This window comes from Salmo trutta, chromosome 14, assembly GCF_901001165.1.
Source record: "Salmo trutta chromosome 14, fSalTru1.1, whole genome shotgun sequence".
Taxonomy (NCBI): Eukaryota; Metazoa; Chordata; class Actinopteri; order Salmoniformes; family Salmonidae; genus Salmo; species Salmo trutta.
Window position 1 is genome coordinate 83,897,416 of NC_042970.1, and position 24,810 is coordinate 83,922,225.

Genomic DNA, 24,810 nt, shown 5'->3' on the forward strand with positions numbered 1-24,810 from the left:
TTCTGCACATCTATCACTCCAGTGTTTAATTGCTATATCAGAATTACCTTGCCACTATGGCCTATTTATTGCCTTACTTCCCTTATCTTACCTCATTTGCACACACTGTATATAGACTTTTTTATCCTGTATTATTGACTGCATGTTTGTTTATTCCATGTGTAACTGTGTTGTTGTATGTGTCGAACTGCTTTGCTTTATCTTGGCCAGGTCGCAGTTTTAAATGAGAACTTGTTCTCAACTAGCCTACCTGGTTAAATAAAGGTGAAATTTAATTAAATGGAAAAAAAATGCTAAACTCTGGTTTGTTGTTTTCTGCGAACATAGTTCTGAGAATATCCCTACAATCCCAGTGTAAAGAGTGTGAAGAGTTAAAACTATAATTTTTATGTTATGGATGGTCAGTCCTTACATCCAGAGCTCAGTCTGAGAATTTGATAGTGGTTACATTTCTCCATCCTCATCCCTCAGATGTTTACCAAAAAAAGTTACCGCTTTGTTGTTTTTGGAATCCCAAATTGCTCCATTAATTAAAGTACAATATTTTATTGTTTGAAAAATCTGTTTGCTGAGTAATAAGTCCACAGTCACAAAGGAAGTTTATGTAGGCCTACATGTTTTTAATCAATGCTCAACATTTCACCATGAAAACCATATTTTATGAAACACAGGAAAATGATAAGACTTTGGTCTTGTTTATTCAGCAACTTCTTTTCCCTGTACGAAGAAAGATAGAATAAAATGGATCAGTAATAATAATGAACATGATAAATATATGGATAGACTTGGTTAGAATATAATGGATCAGTAATAATAATGAACATGATAAATATATGGATAGACTTGATTAGAATATAATGGATCAGTAATAATAATGAACATGATAAATATATGGATAGACTTGGACAGAATATAATATATCAAGCATTAATGCTCAGTGCTCAGCTTGGATTTTAAATTTTGAAGTACCAACAGAATTAACCTTTCTTTATTAGCAATTCCTGAAATGTGCTGCTTGGTGATCTTAAATACAGCTGAACAAGTGTAAAAGGTCAGTATTGACCTCTGTGAAGACTGAATCATAGGTGGTGTTGATGTGGTCATATCTGAGCATGAGTCAGGTATAGGTTTAGCAGCAGTTCTGTACCTTTCCAGAGTCACGGGTCTTGGCTCTGAGCTTGTTGACCTGAGTCTCAGCGATGTCAGCACGCTCCTCAGCCTCCTCCAGCTCATGCTGAACCTTCCTGAACTTAGACATGTGCTGGTTTGCTGCTTCCTCCTGGGTGAGGAAAAGAGAGAAGAGCATCAGCATTTCAAGTTTGATGCTTCAGGTAGCAAATTAATATTCTGTCAACTTTTTTAAATAAAAAAAAGACAGATTTAGGATAGCGATCTATACAGGTAGACAGATGATACAACAGAAGAAGTGAGTGTCAGAACAGGGGATCAAACCGCCTCCAGCACAATCACTAGACGAGCAAATTCTTATTCAACCCCCTCTCCTTTAAGTTGGTTACACATAGGAATAGGAGGCACTCAGAAAGGTGTATAATTTCATCAGCAATTACTTGCACTATCAATTATCCCTGTTGACTGATGTGCTGTAGCAACACTTACTTCAAACTAAATTGTATGGACATTAAGGTTTGTAATGTTTACTGGGGATTATTTTATTTTTTTATGTTGAATTTATGCACTCAGAGTATTTAACTCAATATGTGACTCACCGCTTCCTCAGAATGCCTCTTGTAGGCCTTCACTTTCATCTGCAGCTTATCTACCAGGTCCTGAAGTCTGCTAACATTCTTCTTATCCTCCTCAGTCTGTGGGAGAAGATCAAAGAATCAATGTCACAATAGTTTTATACACAAACCTGTCTGTGTTAGTGTCAAGTGTGTAAAGAATGCACTTTCTCTTACCTGGTAAGTGAGCTCCTTGACTCTGCGCTCATACTTCCGAACTCCCTTTACCGCATCTACACCTCTTCTCTGCTCGGCCTCCACCTCAGTCTCGAGCTCACGCACCTTTGTGGAACAAATACATTTAGGCATTTGTTTGAGGTGGTGAAACAAATCTTTGTTAAACAGAGGTAGAGTCTTCTACCCAGTCAAGGAGGCACAATTGTTGTCTTCCACTAAGTACTTTTCCAAGTGGATGAAACTACCAAGGATCTGTGGAACAAGATTAGAAGGTCCAATACAATACAATGTAATATTATTAATCCACTATTTATGTTCTTAACCCTAAGATGTACAACATGGGTGTGGGAGGCTCACAGGGATATCGGTAGGCACACTATTCCAACAATTGTAAAAAAAAATTAAACTCAATTCTTCTTGTAGTTATAATATATAGGACTCTTTTTTTATTTGACCGATTTTGTCGTGCATTTTGCAGTGCATATTGCAGTACCAGTATGGCCAATAGAGGCCGCCACTCGCCTGTTTTAATGTTATGAGTTTGCTTCTGTTATGGGGGATTGCGAAGTTTGCCACAGCAAGACAGAAGCACTGACATAAATACATTTGTATGCCTTTATTTTTAAGTTAAGCGAGTGGAAAAGCACCATATTCTAGAGAGTAATGTTTGTTAAGATGTTATGTTTTCATGAACTTATGAAAATCCTGTAGCCTACAAGCTAATTTAGCCGTTAGCCTTCTAGCTGGTAGCCCCGCATAGCAACACTAGCTTCCCTAGTAACGGCCCTTTTGCAAAGAGTAAATGAGACATGTAGCTGATAGCGATCTAGAGAGAGAGAGAAATTAAATATTACTTTGAGATGAATTGGATGAATGCGTTTTCATGTATCATGAATTTGTATTATTATTATTGAATCTATTAATTAACTTGCAGTTGTCACGATTGTCATACAGAGCGGACCAAGGCGCAGCTTGAGTTGAGTTCCAGATCTTTATTCAAAGTGAAACTACCCCCCCAAAAAATAAATAATAACCAACAACGAAACCATGACCACAGTTGCACTACATACACAGACACAAAACAATATCCCACAAAGCAGGTGGGAGAAAGGGCTTACTAAATATGATCCCCAATTAGAAGCAACGATTAACAGCTGCCTCTAATTGGGAACAATACAAGTCACCAACATAGAAATAGAATGACTAGAACACCCCCCTACTCACGCTCTGACCTAAACACAATAGAGAACCAAGGGCTCTCTATGGTCAGGGCGTGACAGCAGTTTAGAAGAATTGTACAAGCCTAAATGAAACAACTAGATAAATACATTTTTATATCTTGGCTCCAATTGTTCTCAACTCCATAACATAAGTGTAACATATTCCCAATGTTTTTGTTTTGAACATAACTGTAATTTATGCTTTAAAACTGGAAAATATTCCCTCTGATGCCAAGAGAGGGGACTTTCAAATGTTCTTTCCCAGGGGCCAAGACTTGATTAGTCTGACCATGCACTGCTGAAGTCATAGTAAAACTGTGTGGATGCTAATTATATCGCAATCTAATGTAACATTTGTGTTCTGATATTATGAAGGGGTCCCTGATGCAAAGACATTTGGGAACTCCTGATTTAGGTGGGTTAATGAGAGAAAAAGTAATTGCAAAATGCTGAGGTGTATTTTACATGATCAAATACATTTCCAGCAAACTGTCTTTTAATTCAACCCCAAATCCACCCTGCTGATAACTCACCCTGGACTCCAGTTTCTGGAGCTGCTTCTTGCCTCCCTTCATGGCCAGATTCTCAGCCTCATCCAGGCGGTGCTGCAGGTCCTTGACTGTGACTTCCAGGTTCTTCTTCATCCTCTCCAGGTGAGAACTGGTGTCCTGCTCCTTCTTCAGCTCCTCAGCCATCATTGCCGCCTGGAAAAGTAGTTTGTTTAATTCATCATAACGTTCCTCTGAGATCTTTGTTGTTCGTAACCAGCCCAGCTACCATTGGCCCTTAGGGACAAATCAAGTTGATGTAATTCAAGGACTCACGTCAGTGATGGCCTTCTTGGCCTTCTCCTCTGCATTCCTGGCCTCCTGGACGATGTCATCCACCTCTCCCTGCACCTGCACCAGGTCAGTCTCCAGCTTCTTCTTGGTGTTCAGAAGGCTGGTGTTCTGCAGGAGGAAACAAGATGATTTGTTTAGCTCTAAAGATAATTTACAAGGCTGAAATGATTAAACTCTCAATGCAAGCATTGTTGAGTTCAAGGTGTGTTTTAACAGTATGCTTGGTTGGAAATGGCTTTTGACCCATACCTGGGAGTGCAGCAGTCCAACACGCTCGCTGGCGTCTACCAGCTCAGTCTCAGCCACTTTGCGGCCTCTCTCTGTCTGCTCCAGAGCAACTCTCAGCTCCTCAATTTCAGCCACCATCAGACCGTTTCTGCGCTCCACCATGGCTGCCTGCTCCTTCATGTCTTCTGCGACACGGACGGCATCATCAAGGTGCAATTGGGCATCCTGTGATTCACAAGGACATACGTTCATTAGGACTTGTGGAAATAGGGGTGATAGGATGGGTGATATAAATGTTCATTTGGAAGAATTTACCCAGTATCCCTAACTTTCTACAGTGCATTGTCCACTCTATTCAATTCCTCTGTTCTATTCTTTTCTACAGATTCACAAACAAATCCCTCTCCATGTTCAGGGTTTTGAGCCTGATGTCCCAATCCCTTTACCTTGAGCTGTCCCTGGACGTTCCTCAGCTGTTTCTGGGCCTCAGCGGCCTGCCTGTTGGAGTGGCTCAGCTGGATCTCCATCTCATTCAGGTCTCCTTCCATCTTCTTCTTCACCCTCAGGGCGTCATTCCTGCTCCTGACCTCAGAGTCCAGGGTGCTCTGCATGGAGTCAACCACCCTCTGGCTGTTCCTCTTGATCTGCTCCATCTCCTCATCCTTCTCAGCGATCTTCCTGTCCACCTCACCCTTGATCTGGTTCAGCTCCAGCTGCACACGCAGAATCTTGGATTCCTCGTGCTCCAGTGTTCCCTGGACAAACAGAAGCAGTCAGGCCAGTTGTGTTCAATACATTTGTATGTAGGAATTAAATATATATGACTACAATAAACTCAAATACAGGCATCATTGGACTGTAGCTGGCATTGTCTAGTGTAACATTGCTTTCCCATCAAACAGCTGTAGTTTGTACCTCAGCCTCCTCCAGAGCGGTCTGGATCTCAGACTTCTCTGTCTCCACGGTCTTCTTGGCCTTCTCCAGCTCATGGATGCTCTTGCCAGTCTCGCCGATCTGCTCAGTCAGGTCAGAGATTTCCTCTGCACACACACACACACACACACACACACACATTAAGTTTAGACTTTGGAGATTTTCAGTGGATATGCCAGTGCGTTAATTTGACATTGAATCATATTAAAAATTCACTAACTAACATTACCTCATAGTATCTTGCAAATATAATTTCCTACCACTTATTTGGAATATTCAAAAGAGTACTGTCTACAAGTAAAACAATATATACAAATTATGTAGAACATGACATTTCTGAAATGGTGTAATAATAGTTTTGATGATTGGAGTTCCCTCCATTTTCAAAACACTAGTCAAACATGAGCCAAATATAACTGCTGTCAAATGCTCACGTTGCAGGTTCTTGTTCTCTCTCTTCAGAGTCTCCAGATGATCCAGAGCCTCCTCGTAGGAGTTCTTCATCTTGAAGAGTTCAGTGCTCATAGAGCGAGCCTCCTTCTGAGCTCCTTCGAGCTCAGCCTGGCCCTCCTCATACTTCTGCTTCCACTCTGCCAGAACCTAGGGAAATCCATGGAATTTTCATTATAAGTCGAAGATGAAGAGTTTTTAAATTAGAAATATGCAACAATTATACAATTGATAAAAAATATAGGTTTATTAATTTTCACCTTGTCAAAGTTCCTCTGCTTCTTATCGAGGTTGGCGGCCAATGCGTTGGCTCTCTCAACATCAATCATGAGGTCCTCCACCTCTCCCTGCAGCCTCTGCTTGGTCTTCTCCAGGGAGGCGCACTTGGAGTTGGTCGCCTCAATGGTCTCCTCGGCATCCTGTAGACGCTGGGCCAGCTTCTTCCTGTTGGACAAGAGACGGTGGTTTTATGGTGTAATTTATTTTAACATTTTGACAAACAATACATATTGATGAAACATTTTCTCATTTGCCCCCTACCACTCTCACCATCCACACCATATCTGAGTTTTTCTGTTGCGTGCGACTCACTTGGCCTCCTCCAGCTCCTCTGTGCGCTGGATGGCATCAGTTTCATACTTAGTCCTCCACTGAGCCACCTCACTGTTGGCCTTGGACATACCGCGTTGCAGCTCTGCCTTGGCCTCCTGCTCCTCCTCAAACTGCTCCCTCAGGAGGTCACAGTCATGGCGGGCAGACTGAACACCGTGGGCCAGTGCATTTTTAGCCTGTGAGAAAGAAAGACAAAATGCAAAGAGAGATGAGAGAGATAATAAAACAAATTATGGTCAAAGTCTCTGAGCGTGGTGAGACAGTAGAAGTCTCTGAGGGTGGAGAGACAGTAGGAGTCTCTGAGTGTGGAGAGACAGTAGAAGTCTCTGAGGGTGGAGAGACAGTAGAAGTCTCTGAGGGTGGAGAGACAGTAGAAGTCTCTGAGGGTGGAGAGACAACAGGAATCTCTGAGGGTGGCGTAGTCACCGTGTATATAAAGATATAGCTCTAAACTCTGTGGATGGTGGAGTCCATTTTGAGTCCCTTACCTTGACCTCCTCCTCAATCGCCCTCTTCAGCTCCTCCACCTGCTGAGTGAAGGCCTGTTTTCCTCTGGTCAGCTGAGACACCAGGGCTTCCTTCTCCTCCAGCTGGCGGCCAAACTCACCTGCAGGGACAGAGGGACATCTTGTTAATAGGGTCACTGTTTTCTAAGATTGAAAACGTATGTTGAGGAATCGTAGGGCAATTTTAGGTGGTGAATAGTACAGTAGAAACTATGTGGATTTAGCCCATAATACATGTTGTGTTCTACTGAAGGAAAGCATTGGCTTGTTGTTCATTGTTGATGTTACCATTTTCTGTCAGGAGTCTGGCCCTCTGTCCGCTGATGTCGTTGACCTGGCGAACATTCTCATCATTCTTAGTCTTGAGCTCACTCAGCTGGTCCTCAAGAGTACGGCACATCTTCTCCAGATTGCCCTGTTAGTGAAACATGTTCCATCATTACTTTATATATTTGACTGCTGTCAACTTCAGTTCACTTGAATGGTAATGTAGTTGACCATCCTCAACACTTCTTGACCAAAACATTACTACTCACCTTAGCCTTGGCGACGGCCTCCATGTTGCTGGAGAGGTCATCAATCTCCATCTTGTACTCGCTCTTCTCCTTCTCCAGCTTCTGCTTGACGCGCTGCAGGTTGTCGATCTGCTCCCCGAGCTCAGCCACACTGTCGGCCTGCTTCTTGCGCAGAGCGGCGGCTGTGGCCTCATGCTGCAGGGTGGACTCTTCAAGATCACGACGCAGCTTCTGGAACTCAGCCTCACGCTTCTTGTTCATCTCAATCTGAGCAGCAGTGGCGCCTCCGGCCTCCTCCAGCCTCTCGCTGATCTCCTCAAGTTCCCTGGAGAGATCGGCCCTCTGCTTCTCAACCTTAGCCCTGGCAGCGCGCTCAGCCTCAATTTCCTCCTCCAGCTCCTCAATACGGGCCTAGAACAGGGGGCAGGAGCAGGGGGATGAACACTACAATACAGATGAAACAATTGAACCTCACAAAATTATAATAGTATGTATATTTAGCATAAATGTGTTTAATACAAAGCCAGTTACACTAATATATTCAGTAGACAGTGTCACATGCAGGAACCAAAATCACAATGGTAAGAAGCACCATCTTTACAATGTTTAGAATCTCCAGGAAGAAGCACCATCTTCCAACCTACTCAGCCATCATAAGCCACCTGGAAAAATGTGTGCTACCAAAATAATGTTTTTCAGGAAATTATTCAAGTCTGTGCTTTTCTTTACTGGAGCTTATATCCTCTACTGTACCTGGAGTTCCTTGATCTTCTTCTGCAGCTGAGCTCCCAGAGACTGCTCATCCTCAACCTTGCTGAGGAGCTGGGTGGTCTCAAAGTCCTTCCTAAGAATCAAAAATACGTCGATTGCAGAGTTTGTTTTTGTTTGATAGTGTAAAGGGAGAGTATTATACCATTCACTTTGCTTTTATGAATACCATTCAAGTGCTAATTAGTAATTACAATAATTAGTCAAGAACAACCATTATAGCAGGTAATACTGTAGTCATTTGTTTGTGTTTACTTCTTGATTTTCTCATCAGCTTGCTGCTTGTCATTCTCCAGGTCCATTATGGACTCCTGGGCCAGTTTCAGATCTCCCTCCAGCTTTCTCTTGGATCTCTCAAGGTCCATACGGAGCTTCTTCTCTTGCTCCAGAGAACCTTCAAGCTAGAAGATAAAAAAAACATATATTCTTCAAATCTAACAACTGAGGATAATATCATCTTACATGCTTTCATGGCCAAAATGTCAAACTCACGTCGTCCACTTGCTGTTCCAGCTTGGTCTTGGCCTTGGTCAGAGTGTTGACTTTGTCCTCCTCTGCCTGCAGGTCATCCAGTGTCTGCTGGTGGGCCTCTTGGAGGGCTTTCTTCTCCTTGGTCAGCTTGGCAACACTCTCATCCATAGACGCCATCTCCTCTGTCAGGTTTTTAACCTGTAAATGGCCACAACATAATTATACTTCACCGTAAAGGGGAGATTTAGTTTGTTATATATTGCATTCATTTCATTTCGATAATTTTTTTAATCAACAATTACTGTACTAAAGATTCAACACTAGATAGCAGTGTTCACAATGTCAGTGTACTGAATGGAAATCATAAATGAGGGGGAGCAGAACATGCAATGACTGTTGGGAGTACCCTACAACTGAAATTCCACTATTGTGTCTTACTTTTTCCTGCACCCACAATACAACTTGAATTCCATTTCTGTTAAGCTATGTTTTGATTGGATTATTGTTTGGTTAGACTGTCTATGGTAAGACACAAGACCTTGTTTTCAGTGGCGTGCTTCTCCTTCTCCACTTTGGCCAGGGTGAGCTCCAGGTCATCAATGTCCTTCTTCAGCTCAGAGCACTCATCCTCCAGCTTCCTCTTCTTGGCAGTCAACTCAGCATTGATCTCCTCCTCATCCTCCAGCCTCTCGGTCGTCTCTTTGAGTTTGGCCTCCTGCTGGATCTTGCTCTTGATGAGCCCCTCGCACCTTTCCTCAGCATCGTTCAGACTCTCTCCTTCCTGGTTTCAGAACAGGAGTAAACAAATCAGAGGCCTCACTTTGTGTATCAAAATATACATTTTACTCAAAGAGGTCAGAGCAAATCAGTAGAAATTCATGAAATATATACAATATATAACATGGTCAATAAAAATGTGTGAGTTAGCCACATACTTTACAGTGTGTTCATATGTCTGTGTATGTGTGTGTATTCATGTGTATGTAAATGTGCCCATACGAGGGTAGTTGCTGACTCACAGATGCGACTTGGAGCGCCAGGTCGTTCTTCTCCTGCGTCAGGGACACCAACTTCTCCTCCATTTGCTTCTTTGTAGACAGAGCCTTTGCCAGGTCTGTCTTCATCTTCTCATAGTTCTCCTTCATGTTGGCCAGCTCCTTCTCAGTCTCAGCGCTCTGCAGCAGGGGCTTGATCTTGAAGTACAACTTCATCCATGGCCAGGTTTTCACATTCATGAATGAGCGGATGTTGTACTGGATGGCATAAATTGATTCTCTGGTCGACAGAAAGGATGGAGTGGCATGGTGAGTGACATGCTTAAAGCTACATTCTGTGATTAGATGAACAACAAAACAGAACCACCTGCCACTGTTTGTTTACAGCTGAGGAATGGGGCTAGGGAAATATAACCCCTCTTAAATTCATAGACAGCTCTCTAGATGCAAGGATTGACAGTCATGCTAAGCTCATGAGACATTTTATATTATTCAAGAATTAAAAGGTAAATACCACACATTTAAATGACAGTTGAACAGCCAAATCCCAAACTGCAGCTATAAAGCTAGAATCCTTAGTTGCTACATCAATTTTTTAACATTTTTGACTTTTCAATTAATTAACCCAAAAGCTTTAGTAGACCATTATAAGATGTACTTTCTCATTCTGAACATCTCAGAGCATATACAGTATGTAATCATAATGCATTAGATACAGGTGGTTGACAGAAAGCTTTGCCAAGATGTCTACTATTCCTCACCTCCTCTCCATCATCTTGCTAAACTCTCTCCTCATGAGGAATCCACGGCTGAGAGCCTGGACCATGCCGACCAGAGAGGCCAGCTTCTCATCTCTCATCTCCTCCAGGACACCCAGCAGACCGGCTTTGAAGAACACCTGAGACACAGGTTAACATGGTCAATGGAACCACAGATGGTGACAGATAGAAACGGTTAAATCAAAAGAGGGGAACAACACCACTAGATTGATTTAAACAACATTAACAATGTAATGGTTACAAACAAACCATGTGATAGGTTGTTTCTAAGTTAGTTATTGTACAGTAGATTAATAATCTAAACAGAATCAGATAACTGAAGCCATACCACTCCAACACAATGTACATGATTATCAGTTTAGTTTCTCTTCTATACTTGTGATGCATGACTATGAAGAAAAACACTACAATGTTTTTCCACCTTTTCCATTAGTGAAATGAAGAAGAAAGAACAAAAGGATGGATAGATCACCTGGAGAGATTTTATATGGTACGGGTTTAAATTATCATTCAAGTTGTGTTTTGTTGTCAGCTTTTACTGGGGGTATTTGACTGACCTTGGTGTGTCCAAACTTGTAATCCTCGTGATTCACATCAATGGATCCAAGCAGCTTCTCAGAAGCCTTCTTGTTGTCCATGAACTGGCCCTCAGGGATGACACTGGCATTCAGTACTTTGTACCTGAATGAGGGGACAGTTTTAAAATCTGCCAAGTTGTAATTGGTTGATTGGTATACAGTGAGGTTCAAAATGATTGGCACCCTTGATACAGATGAGCAAAGTAGACTGTAAAAAATGATTAATACAAATACTGAGCTATATTGTATGATCAAAATGCTTTTTGGATTCTAAAAAAATATGTATTTCAGGAAAATAACCCCATACCTACTGTAAAATATGTATATCAGGAAAATAACCCCATACCTACTGTAAAATATGTATATGAGGAAAATAACCCCCATACCTACTGTAAAATATGTATATGAGGAAAATAACCCCCATACCTACTGTAAAATATGTATATGAGGACAATAACCCCACACCTACTGTAAAATATGGTGGAGGATCTTTGATGTTATGGGGCTACTTTACGTCAAATGATCCGGGGGCCCTCGTTAAGGTCAACGGCATCATGAACTTTACCCAGTACCATGACATTTTTGCCAAAAACTCGGTTGCCTCAGCCAGGAGGCTGAAACATGGCCACAGGTGAGTATTTCAGCAAGACAATAACCCCAAGCACACAATGTTTAATCGAACACAAAATCAACATTTTACTATGGCCATCTCAGTCTCCAGACTTGAACCCCATTGAAAACCTGTGGTTTGAATGATGGATATCAAGGATCTGGAAGGATTATGGAAGGCGGAATGGTCCAAGATCCCTCCCCATGTGATCTCCAATCTCATACAACATTCTAGAGAAAGACTCAGTGCCATTTTCCTCGTATTGAAAACAGGTGTGTCAATAATTATGAGCCCTATCTTGAAATAAAATATGAATTGTTAAACAAAATCGTTTTCTCTGAGTATAAAATAATATAATTGTCACAAATGTTAGACCATACAATATAGCTCAGTATCAGTGTTATTTATTTGATACAGTCTTTTCTGCTCATCTTTATCAAGAGTGCCAATAATTTCTGTGTGTGTGTGTGTGTGTGTGTGTGTGTGTGTGTGTGTGTGTGTGTGTGTGTGTGTGTGTGTGCATGCTTGCATGTATGTACCTCTGCTTGAAGTCAGCATAGATGATTCTGCTGGGGAAGCCCTTTCTGCAGATCCTGATACCCTCCAGTACACCATTACACCTGAGCTGGTGGATAACCAGGAAGTTCTCCATCAGACCTGGTAAAACAAACCAAGTCTCTTTTAATACTCATAAACAGGTTAAAGATTGGAATTGTTAAGGTTACTGGTACTGTACTGATAAGATTACATATTTAACTCAATATTTATTGTACCTGGAGTCTTTGACTCGTTGGGGATCAGGCAGCGCACAAAGTGAGGATGAGTGCTCCTCAAGTTGGTCATCAGCTTATGTAAGTTCTCCTGTAAGAGGGTTACAAACCATTTTCTCAGACATCATTTATGATAATTAATGCACCTTTTGAAGGACTGAATAAACACATTTCTAAAGCTCACCCTGAACTGGGAGGACACAGTCTGCATGGAACCACCCTTCTTCTTGCCTCCTTTCTTGGCTTTATCTGTTAAAATGGGGAAACGTTAGAGATAACTAGAAAAGTACATTTCCTAGAGTGGGTGGAATAAATAGAATAATAGTAATAAGAGTATGTAAGAAATCTAGAGTGGTCTTGTCTTCAGCAAGCACACTAATTATAAATCAGAGAATCTGGTTAACTTCACACTTATCTAGAGGCAAATGCTGCCAATGAGATTATGTTAAATAAGACCTACTCCATGATTCAATTAACCAAGTCTATGAGTAAATCAACCCAGTAATAAACGTTGAGAAATTGTGATACATTCTAAGACTTTAAAGAACATTTGGGTCTGAATTGTAACTAGTATTTAGTTAAATATTGTGACATGATGCTAGTCGTACCCTCAGGAGGGGGAGGGGGATACAGGGCAGCCAAAATTTTTACTCCGGACTTCCCATACAGTTGACAAACTGAGTCATTCAGGGGGTCCTTGTTCTTCTCCAGCCACCCAGTGATGTTGTAGTCCACAGTACCGGCGTAGTGCACCAGGGAGAAGTGGGCCTCTGCCTTGCCTTTGGCAGGCTTGGGCTTCTCAAACGCCTTTGTTTTGCCAAGATGCTGGGCGTACAGCTTGTCCTTGAAGGTAGTGTCTGAAGACTTGGGGAACATGCACTCCTCTTCAAGGATGGAGAAGATGCCCAATGGCTTTACGAAAATAGATGTATATCAAATTAGTGATATTTCCATTTAGGATCTCAATCATTCCTTTAGTAAACATTCTATTTGAGGATTACATTCATTTTGGGGCACATAATAGGAAACATATTGAGTTCTCAACAGTCAGATACATTGTACCACTGTGATAATATCTCACACAGGACTCCCTATGATCTTCGCTTTTGCGGTCCATTACAATCTTCACAGACAGCTTACCTTCTCAATAAGCTCAATGCAGGCAGCCAAGTCCATGCCGAAGTCAATGAAGGCCCAGACGATTCCCTCCTTCTTGTACTCCTCTTGCTCCAGGACGAACATGGTGTGGTTGAAAAACTGTTGCAGTTTCTCATTGGTGAAGTTGATGCACAGCTGCTCCATGCTGTTGTACTGTTGATGTTATTTTAGAAGGGATCATTTCATCATACAAGGCTGTAGTCCATCTCAATCACAACTAATTGTCTTGTTCTGGTCTCATACTCACATCAAAGATCTCAAACCCGGCAATGTCAAGCACACCGATATAGAACTGCCTTGGATTCTTGGTGTCCAACATCTCATTGATACGGATGACCATCCACAAGAACATCCTCTCATAGATGGACTTGGCCAGAGCACTGACTGAGTTATTAACCTGCAATGATAATATCTCAAATTAATACATTAGCTATTGACCGTGTCTGGTGATAAGGTGATAAGACCTTGGGATGAACAACATCACTATTTTAACTTGTTATGGATAGGGGGCAGTATTTTCACGTCCGGATAAAAAACGTACCCGATTTAATCTGATTATTACTCCTGCCCAGAAACTAGAATATGCATATAATTATTAGCTTTGGATAGAAAACACTCCAAAGTTTCTAAAACTGTTTGAATGGTGTCTGTGAGTATAACAGAACTCATTTGGCAGGCCAAAACCTGAGAAGATTCCAAACAGGAAGCACCCTCTCTGACTATTTCTTGGCCTTCTTGATCATCTCTATCCAAAACAGGGGATCTCTGCTGTAACGTGACACTTTCTAACGCTCCCATAGGCTCTCAGAAGGTGCCAGAACGTTGAATGATGACTTTGCAGGCCATGGCTGAAAAACAGTAGCGCATTTGGATAGTGGTCGATCTGAGAACAATGAGACTGGGGAAGCGTGCACGAGACGACTCCATGTTTTTATTTTTTCGTCTTTGAACGAAAACAGGGTTTCCCGGTCGGAATATTATCGCTTTTTTACGAGAAAAATCGCATAAAAATTGATTTTAAACAGCGTTTGACATGCTTCGAAGTACGGTAATGGAATATTTTGAATTTTTTTGTCACGAAACGCGCCGGGCGCGTCACCCTTCTTTATCCTTCAGATAGTGTCTTGAACGCACGAACAAAACGCCGCTATTTGGATATAGCTATGGATTATTTGGAACCAAACCAACATTTGTTATTGAAGTAGAAGTCCTGGGAGTGCATTCTGACGAAGAACAGCAAAGGTAATCAAATTTTTCTTATAGTAAATCTGAGTTTGGTGAGTACCACACTTGGTGGGTGTCAAAATAGTTAGCCATGATGGCCAGGCTATCTACTCAGAATATTGCAAAATGTGCTTTCACCGAAAAGCTATTTTAAAATCGGACATAGCGATTGCATAAAGGAGTTCTGTATCTATAATTCTTAAAATAATTGTTATCTTTTTTGTGAACGTTTATCGTGAGTAATTTAGTAAATTCACCGGAAGTGTTCGGTGGGAATGCTAGTTCTGAACGTCACATGCTAATGTAAAAAGCTGTTTTTTGATATAAATATGAACTTGATTGAACAAAACATGCATGTATTGTATAACATAATGTCCTAGGAGTGTCATCTGATGAAGATCATCAAAGGTTAGTGCTGCATTTATAGCTGTGGTTTTGTTTTTTGTGACATTATATGCTAGCTTGAAAAATGGGTGTCTGATTATTTCTGGCTGGGTACTCTGCTGACATAATCTAATGTTTTGCTTTCGCTGTAAAGCCTTTTTGAAATCGGACAGTGTGGTTAGATAAAGGAGAGTCTTGTCTTTATAATGGTGTAAAATAGTCATATGTTTGAAAAATGGAAGTTTTGGGATTTTTGAGGAATTTGTAATTCGCGCCACGCCTATCATTGGATATTGGAGCAGGTGTTCCGCTAGTGGAACGTCTAGATGTAAGAGGTTTAAGAAAGCAATACACTCTTCCCCAAAATAATTACGGTGCTCAGAAAATGGTAGATGCTGTGTTTAGCAGTCTTACCTGAGCCACAGTCTGTCCCTTGGTCACATACTCGTTGCCGACCTTCACTCTGGGGTAGCACAGAGCTTTCAACATCTCAGCTGAGTTCAGGCCCAGCAGGTAGGCGATTTTATCAGCCACTGGAGAGAGAACCAACAACAACAGATTCAGTGACACTAGATCGCTTTTTTCTGATGTCACACTGTCAAAATAGTTTGGATAACTTTTTTGTGAGTTAGGTTTTGATTTTCTCCCATATTCATCATTTCAAATCATTTCTGGAGGGGGGAATTTGGTTTCCAAAAACTCTCCTGCATGACTTTTGTAATGGAAATTCTCCACTAAAGACGAAGACTCAATGTAAATGAATCCTTCTTTTTTAAGAGTAACATTGTTAGACTAAAATGAAAACAATGCCTTCCAATAAGGAGAAAGTTATCATGTTGTTTTGCATGTTTCTCAACCTTACAATAAGAGTAAAAGCAGAACATTGTTTGAGAGTGATCCATGTGTATTAGCAGTAGTGATTGAGAGGGTTATCCTACTGGAAAGAGCTATACTGATAACCCATGTTCTTCTGAAAGGGGAAAGAACACTCACTTAATGGTGTTGAATGACCTTTGCTCTGACTTTCTGGTGAGGCCTGATCACTCAAAGGCTAGAGACACTTTGTGAGATTTCAGTATAATATGTAAATGCTGGTAAATGCTAGTAAGTAGTGTATTGCTGTTGTTGTTTGGCTTCAGTACACATCTCACCAGATTGGGTCTGCTGTTCTCTGACTCCCTGACCCTGTAACTCTGCCATGAGGTTGCCAATATGATAGAGGAGTATAAGCCAATTTGCAAACAGTTTTGATTCTCTTTGACATTTGAAATGGTTTGAACAGTTGTGATTCTCTTTGAAATTTGAATTTCATCCCCAAGAATATTGGGAATGTAGTAATTTCTCATGCAGTGAATAGTTATTCTGGATTTCCGTAATCAGAAATAGCCTAAACTGTTGTTCTGGTCTGTCCTCTCTCGAGGTTATGGCGAAGGTGACCACAGATGGTATCTAGATGCATGGAAGGGATCATTCCGCCGAGAACAGTGTGACCCTCAACGCCTCCAAACTTTTCTCATGCTGCTTGTGCACAGGCCAGAAAACGGATAAGACAGAATGGACCACAAAGGTTGGTGGCGGCGGCTCAGGTGAGTGTTTCGTCTGCTTGGGGATATTGAAATCGGGATATTATCAAGGGTCATCCACATTGACAGGCATGAGTTCCATGTGTACCATTGTGAGGATGAACTGCAACGCTATCTTAAGAAGAAAACGAAGTGACGCCAGAAGAATGAGTGCTGGGAGGGAGGAGGAGTGGTCAACCGTTACCCGTAATTGATTTAGGATTGTCCAAAATGGTTTATTTGGGGGTATTAGGTTGATTGTGGGGGTCTGCACACTGTGAAATGTTATTCAGTAATTTAGAATAGAAATGCATTGAGATACCGATCTGTCACTAACATGCCACTGGCGAACAGTGTAAGACAAGGACAAAGATATGTTGACATGTAGTACATGTACACACCCATGTCTTTAGATGTTCATTCTGCCAGTGTCGATGTGTGCTAAGTTGAGAGTCTTAATTAAATTAAAGTCAGAGATTCAAGAAGCATGGGATCATTTATCAGCAGTTTAAAGAATGATTTGGAAAGCCGAGAAGGAGAGAAAATGATTAAACATGTATTCTCTATCTTCCCTGTTCAAGGCAATATGTATTCTAGGTGGTGTGGAACATGTGAGTGATCACCGTTCCAGATGAGGGACTAATTATTTGACTTGACCACATTTTAGTATGTTTCTTAAAGTGGCCTAGTATTCATGTGTTATGGGTTAGATGGAATGATCTATGTGCAACTGTATTTGTGGCCGGAGGAAAAGTACAAAGGGGGCCTGTCTCTGAGACAGAATGTTTCCACAAGAGTGAGATAAGAGTCATATCGTAGAGCTAACTATTTAGATTGTGAACTATTGCCGTATAAAAAGGTCTTATAGCTTCACTGTTGTATATCATTATATAAATTGCTTATTCTCAAATAGCTGTTTGTGGATGAGTCTGGGTAATTAACAAAGGACTGAGGCAGGCTGCAAGAATGTGGACTTCCTAATCTGAAGGCTTCTCCTGACTGATATGAAGACTGGGAGACACCACCTGCCTAGCCACAGAGATTCATTGTACATCCTAGACTCAGAAGGGGAGAGGGCTTGTTTGCGAAAACAATAATCATACTTGGGAAAATAATAATTATACTTGTTGACTGCATATAAGCATGAAAAATAGAGGCGAAGTGAGGATGACATGATGTGGGAACACCTCTCCTGTTGCCTGATGAGGAAACCTAGGTGAAAGCATGAGTCAGCGTTTTTAGAGCCTTCATTTTTTTATGGACCACAGCAGAACAGTATTCTAAAGGTATAGAGTCATTCTAGGGGAGAGTGGGAATCATCATGTTATCAGGTATAGAGTCAGGCTAGGGGAGAGTGGGAATCATCATGTTATCAGGTATAGAGTCAGGCTAGGGGAGAGTGGGAATCATCATGTTATCAGGTATAGAGTCAGGCTAGGGGAGAGTGGGAATCATCATGTTATCAGGTATAGAGTCAGGCTAGGGGAGAGTGGGAATCATCATGTTATCAGGTATAGAGTCAGGCTAGGGGAGAGTGGGAATCATCATGTTATCAGGTATAGAGTCAGGCTAGGGGAGAGTGGGAATCATCATGTTATCAGGTATAGAGTCAGGCTAGGGGAGAGTGGGAATCATCATGTTATCAGGTATAGAGTCAGGCTAGAGTCAGGCTAGAGTCAGGCTAGGCTATTACTAACACTGGTCATATTCCCGTTTTTTCTTTTTCTTTTCAAGTCTCTTAGTTACCAGAAGGTTGAAGAGAAAGTCCAAAGCTCCAGTTCTCCCCTGCCGCTTATGATGTTTCTATAAAGAAACGTATGTAATGAAGCATGTGTGTACCTGTATGAAAGGAAGGTCTTAAGTTAAACCATTCTACTACAATGGTTTTACAAGTGTTAGACCTATGGAATAAGGATAAGTTATTAGTTACATTGTATAACCCAGAATGAAGGGTTTGAAAGGATAAAGTGTCATTTTATGTGTTGATTTCACTTACTTTTATAGAAGTATTTTGATAGAAGCTCCTTTGCTAGTTTAAGCCATAACCTAATGCTCACCTTAACATGTTACAATAATTATAACGAAAGTGATAAAAGGAGGAATGTGATGGAACATTTTATGTTTGTGTATTTTCAGATCAATGCTGCTTTTTCTTAAAATGTTTTTTTCTTATTAACAATTCTGTTGGGTTCATGCGAGTGAGTGATTGTACTCACTGTCACTGTATTAGCAATTTGGCAGTACGTCTAGAACATTGCTCTGGGAACCAAGAGGAGTATCTCAGTTTCAAGGTATCAGCTTTGAGAGAAGAAGCCTCGTCAGGTATGGGTCAGTCACATGCAGGAACCACCGTTAATAATGAATAAGGTAAATCATGCTGATATGACTTGTTTGTGTAGCAGTATATAAGGACTGAAAGGGTACGCCCTTGTCAGAGTTTTCATCAAGCTTGTATTGAGTTTGTGAACCTCCCCAGTTAACTGTTAATAAAGATGGATTCATTTACATTGAGTGTGCATCCTTAGTGGAGAATTTCCATTACACTTTCATGTGGCACTGTCTGTCTTAGGTGTTCTATTTCTATGTTTGGGACTGGGAATGGGACGAATGGTCTACATATTGTATATCTATGAGTGGGACTCACCCTCTGTGCCGTCTGGCTCGGCCTGCTCCTCACGCTGCTTCTGCTTGAATTTCATGTTGCCATGGTGCACTACAGCTCCTGTCAGCTTGTATATTCCAAGCTTCTCCTCATTAGTGAAGCCCAGGATTGTAATGGCTTCCTGGCAATAAAGAAGAAGTACAAAAATGACGTTACGCTACAGTTCTGTGCTCACTCCAGAACGAATGGGATGGATAGATTTGACTCTTGGCCAACATATTAGTAGATGGCAACACAAAAGGAGTTTTACACAGTTCCACAGGGCACTTAGTGGCGCTCTCTTGTGGATGTCTTACATGTATGTGCCTCAAGGCAAAGTGTGAAGGCATGAAAAGTTCCTTTATGTTCATGCTTAACTAACACAAGGCATTTAGAATCAAACAAAAAATACATGTAAATTCCTAGCAAGTTGGAATTTCACAGACCTTCAGTATGTATGGTGGTCCTACCCATTCTATATCTATAGTTTGGTTAACCCTTTGTTTGACTCACATCTGTGGCATCCAGCTCTTCATTGTCGTTGATGCTGGCCACAGCGATCTGACCCTGGCTGCACATGGGGAAGTCGTAGGGGTTGGTGGTGAGGAGCGCCAATTCTGTGGACAACGGAGAACAGCTTGTCAGTTAAGTCTCTTAGAATTCTGCTATCCTACCTTTACAGTATCTCTCCCTCCTTTACTCAACAGATGGACTCAATGATACATGTAGTATATAATAAATAGCATCAAAAGAGGAGACTGAGACTTGTGGACTAGTGCATCACAGTGCATTATTTTACAGATATTTCCCAAAGACCTTCCACATTTCTAGATGCCTTGTTTCCTTGGATGTAATCATTGTAATAGTATTATTAGTGTGTACTATGAATATTTTTAACAAGTTACACAGATGGGGGTGGGAATAATTTCCCCTGGACCTCTACTTTGTCGTACCAACTAGCTCAGGTTTGTGGCCTGTCATCATCTGGAAGAAGATGTGGTAGCCTCTCTCATCGGGAAGCTGGAAGGACACTCTGGACTTCTCCAGCAGGTCTGAGGGGGAAAGAGAGAGTGCGAGTGACACAAAGAGAGAGAGAAAACATAAGATGAAATCAAATTTGATGTGAAGATCTCCAAAAAAAGAATCTGTGTGAATTTAGGAAATCATTGAGAAACAATCAATACCAACTCACAGGTCTCGATGTCAGCTTTAGCCAGTTTACCAGCTTGGAAGTGAATCCTGATGAATTTACCCTATAGTAGAGCATGGGGGTTAGAAATCGGTCACCAAATAAATCTAACATTTTACTTTGATAGACCCCTTTAAATGTTACAGTTTGTTGGACATCTATTGATATAACAATAGGGAACTACTTATTTACATTTTTTCCAATATAAGGTAACTTCCACAGTATGCCCTTTATACTTACAAAGCGAGACGAGTTGTCGTTCCTCACTGTCTTGGCATTACCGTAAGACTCCAGCAGAGGGTTAGCTGCAATGATCTGATCCTCAAGAGACCCCTGATTGAGATAAACACAAGTTGCTCAGAATAGGGAAAAAGTGGTAAAGTTTGTTTTTCTCTATGACTTGAACACTTTTCTTGAAACATGATTCACAAGAAGTTTGCTCAGAAAACCAAACTGAAATGTGATTGAAAGGCAAACATAAGAACAACCTACCTGCATTTTGTTGGGGTCTGCTTCCTTCTTCCCACCAGACACTGCAATGGTGGCAAAGTACTGGATGACACGCTTGGTGTTGACAGTCTTTCCTGCACCGGATTCTCCACTGGTTTATATGACAGAGAAAGAGGGGTTTAGTTACATGTCCGAGTGTCAGATTGGCTTTCACCAAAAAATAGCATAGAAAATTACCTGTTTTCTAACATAAGTAAATCATTAACAAATATTCCCTTTCATCAACTCGTTATTACACATAGCCTAATGCTCTAATCTATTCATAATATCATGTATTTCATCACACCAAGTGACCCAATGTATTACAATAGAAATACTTTCTCAAGTGACATTTTAGTAAACAACTTACGTAATCAGGACGGACTGGTTCTCCTTATCTGGAACCAAAAAACATATTGCTTATCATACTCAAGCAACATTATGGGTACATTATTGCATTCGTATAATCATGAATTTAATTTTGGAACATTTTCCATTTACTGAAATCAGACATTTCCAGCAAACTGTTCTAACCTAGACGAGAAAACTGTAAAGCATATTTGAATTTGATTTGAATTGACACCCAACTATCCAGCCATCCATCCATCCATCCAACCATCCATCCATTCATTAGCACTTTTGGACTGTGAGATCTATATGCAGTTATGGACATCCATAGAGCTCCATGTTTATGGATTGTCTATCCGTGTGAGAGACGACGACTCGGTCTCGACCTTTAAGTCTGGTGAAATTCTCCTGTCTTAGCTGGGTTCCTGTTTGAACTTAAGTATTCTCTCTCTCTCTATCTCTGAGGACCAGAGCCCTAGGACCATGTCACAGGACTACCTGGCTTGATGACTCCTGGCTGTCCCCAGTCCACCTGGTCGTGCTGCTGCTCCAGTTTCAACTGTTCTGCCTGCGGCTATGGAACACTGATCTGTTCACCTGACGTGCTACCTGCTGTTTTTTGTCTCTCCCTATCTCTCTCTCTCTACCACACCTGCTGTCTCGACCTCTGAATGCTCGGCTATGAAAAGCCAACTGACATTTACTCCTGAGGTGCTGACCTATTGCACACTCTACAGCCACTGTGATAATTATTTGACCCTGCATGTCATCTATGAATGTTTGAACATTTTGTATGGCCTTAATGGCTAGGTACTCCTATAATCTCAAGCCAGAAGAGGACTGGCACACCTCAGAGCATGGTTCATCTCTAGGTTTTTTCTTAGGGTCTGCATTGCTTGGTGTCTAGGGTTTCAGGCTGGGTTTCTGTATAAGCACTTTGTGACATCTGCTTATGTAAAAAGGGCTTTATAAATAAATTTGATTGATTGATCCATCCATCCATCCATCCATCCATGAGAGCTCGTACCAATCATCATGAATTGAAAGGCGTTGTCAGAGACGGAGAAGATATGGGGTGGAGCCTCCACCCTCTTCTTCCCTCTGTAGGCGTTGACAACCTCTTCGTCGTACACTGGGAGCCATTTGTAGGGGTTCACCGTGGCACAGAAGAGCCCAGAGTAGGTCTGGATGAAAGCATAATTAAATTAAAGGATTAACAAAATCAGATGTACTTTTACCTGGATTTATGTGAGGATGTGGGTGTACTTTGGTATACTGATGTGGGTCTACTGTATTGATATGTTTTGGTTTCTACCATTTTATTATGTCTAGTACAGTATGTGCATATTTATTATGTTCATGTATGTGTGTGTGTTTGTATGTGCAGGTTTCTTACATAGATCATCCATGCTGCATAACGCTCTTTGAGGTTATACAACACAGAGGCTTCATTCAGGTAGGTCATCATGGCCATGTCCTCAATCTTGTCGTACTTAGGGGGGTTCATCTCATAGATGTCTGCATCTTTGAACTCTTTTCCTTCCTGAAACAGTCAGAAACCTAGATTACACGCAGATCAAAGTAGACATGACTGAATGCGTTTTGCTCATTAAATACAAGTTTAATCATTTAAAAAATGCATATCCACATTAATCCAACTACTTTGTTATCACCCACTGACACATAACTGGAGATTCTTGACTAGTCAACATGAGAAATTCCATATAATTTTTAAATAGCAGCAATAAAATTGATGTCTTTGAAGATTATATTCTGCTTACAAAAAACATTGGAATTTTGTTTTTGCATTTAGTTGACTTTTCAAGAATTAGAGTGATTGCACAAACTTGATCTTGAATACTTTTCAGATCAGGCTTACCTCCTTACTGCCGTCAGGTTTGGTAACTGTTACAGTACACTTCCCGTCGGCCCTGGCAGTGACTAAACCCTTAAGGTACAGCTCCACCTTGTCTGTCACATAGCAGGAGTTCTTTGAATCAAAGGGCATGGCTTGTGCCTCCATCCTCTCCTTCTCAGATTTACGAAGGTATATGGCAGCCTTGCCGTAGACTTGCATCTCCGCGTCCGTACTCATGGTGACGGATAACTAGGAAAGAGATGAAACAAGAAACATGATTGAATCTGTGGTGTTTCCTCCCCAGTCAACAGAGTTAGGTGAGCGATGTCTCTCACAAAATATTCACATCACTTTTTATGTGTCACCTTCTTTTCCCCTCCTACAGATGAATGTGTACTTCTTGGAGGACCCTGTGAAACATGAGAGTGTTGTGAAAACACACAAGTCTAAAGCCTTATCATTTATCCCCTAAAGGGCTAGAAAATATTTAACTCAATCATTACATGTCAAATTCAACTACAGGTGTAACTGGTAACTTTCCTTTACTACACATCAACACATTCTGTTAGGAATTCAAATAAATACCCCTGAAAACCCAGTTACATTCTAGAACACCCTTTCAAGTGCAGGAACACCACTTTCTACTTTAAATGAAAGTTACAGATTTGAAGCAAAACACATAATAAAAAAAACATTATTTTTAATGCCATTTGATTTAATATTGTAAAATGTTACAGAACTCAATTCAAATAGTGCAGTTAGCTACTGCCTCAGATGCTGAGTGCAAGGACGAGACACATTTAAACATCTAAAGAGGTGTAGAGGTCTTACCACAGAGGAAGAAGGTATCTGACTTATGGATGCTGGGGCCTCAGCCTCCTTATATCTGGTTGGAAGTGCTAACCAAGCAAAAGTTAATTATGGACCACTCTGGGAAAGGAAATGAATTGGATGAGAGACCTGTTTATTTCTGTGTATCACTAGCACCTCCCACTTCCAGGAGCACCACACTCCCATTACATTACTTTTTAATGTTTGTCTCCGAATTGAATTTCAGTGAATTAACATAAATGAGAAATTTCATTACCAATATCAAAAGTTTGTTTAATCTAATTGATTCCAATGTTACTACCACTGACTCTCAAATACTGTAGTGGAATCCATGTTGCCCCAACACCATGAAATAGTTTTAATTAAATCTAATCTGACCTTATTTAGTTCCATTTTAGTGACATTAATCCTCATCAACAACTTTATATATATGTTCACCTATTATTTATATTGTTTAGCTTGTAAACACATCTGAACTGTCTCCTCACCTCATGCTTGTGACGGAGTTGGCCGTTACCTCGTGATTTGCTTCATTTGATTTGTCACCCTGGTGGAACCATATTAAATTAAGATTTAAAAGCTAGAACGGAAACATTTAGCCTTTTAATTACAGCTCATAAAACTGTTAAATATAATGTTTAGGTAAACTATATATAAACATACATACAAGTATGTGAACACCCCTTCAAATGAATGGATTCGGATATTTCAGCCACACCCAATGCTGACAGGTGTATAAATTCGAGCACACAGCCATGCAATCTCCATAGACAAACATTGGCAGTAGAATGGCCTTACTGAAGAGCTCAGTGACTTTCAACGTGGCACTGTCATAGGATGCCACCTTTCCAACAAGTCAGTTCTTCAAATTTGTGCCCTGCTAGAGCTGCAGGTAAGTGCTGTTATTTTGAAGTGGAATCGTCTAGGAGC

At 41.0% G+C, this 24,810-nt stretch overlaps 1 protein-coding gene across 1 annotated transcript; it reads right to left on the reverse strand.

Annotated features, from left to right (window-relative positions):
• Positions 1-595: 595 nt before the first annotated feature.
• Positions 596-23,918, reverse strand: LOC115147686 (myosin heavy chain, fast skeletal muscle). Its single transcript, XM_029689985.1, has 41 exons — positions 23,881-23,918; positions 23,415-23,459; positions 23,071-23,298; positions 22,588-22,734; positions 22,219-22,375; positions 21,214-21,241; positions 20,847-20,955; positions 20,595-20,687; positions 20,358-20,418; positions 20,119-20,217; positions 19,679-19,782; positions 19,169-19,307; positions 15,377-15,495; positions 13,602-13,751; positions 13,337-13,507; positions 12,805-13,108; positions 12,381-12,445; positions 12,200-12,287; positions 11,966-12,083; positions 10,796-10,919; positions 10,221-10,357; positions 9,484-9,739; positions 9,003-9,245; positions 8,486-8,662; positions 8,249-8,394; positions 7,979-8,069; positions 7,247-7,636; positions 6,999-7,125; positions 6,693-6,811; positions 6,184-6,380; positions 5,853-6,036; positions 5,577-5,742; positions 5,125-5,249; positions 4,656-4,964; positions 4,231-4,434; positions 3,964-4,089; positions 3,673-3,843; positions 1,920-2,024; positions 1,728-1,823; positions 1,148-1,279; positions 596-717 (listed from the first exon to the last, which is right to left on the reverse strand). The coding sequence occupies exons 3-41, from the start codon at positions 23,284-23,286 to the stop codon at positions 697-699; spliced, it is 5,814 nt and encodes a 1,937-aa protein (XP_029545845.1). The 5' UTR covers positions 23,287-23,298; positions 23,415-23,459; positions 23,881-23,918; the 3' UTR covers positions 596-696.
• Between the last annotated feature and the right edge of the window lie 892 nt (positions 23,919-24,810).

Bases quoted from the DNA above. Each gene is read 5' to 3' on its own strand.
- LOC115147686 (XM_029689985.1), bottom strand. From the start codon at position 23,286: ATGAGTACGGACGCGGAGATGCAAGTCTACGGCAAGGCTGCCATATAC. The intron at 9,246-9,483 runs GTGAGTCAGCAA...TTCTGAAACCAG, and splicing joins TGGCGCTCCAAGTCGCATCT to GAAGGAGAGAGTCTGAACGA. The intron at 4,965-5,124 runs GTACAAACTACA...CTGTTTGTCCAG, and splicing joins CCGCTCTGGAGGAGGCTGAG to GGAACACTGGAGCACGAGGA.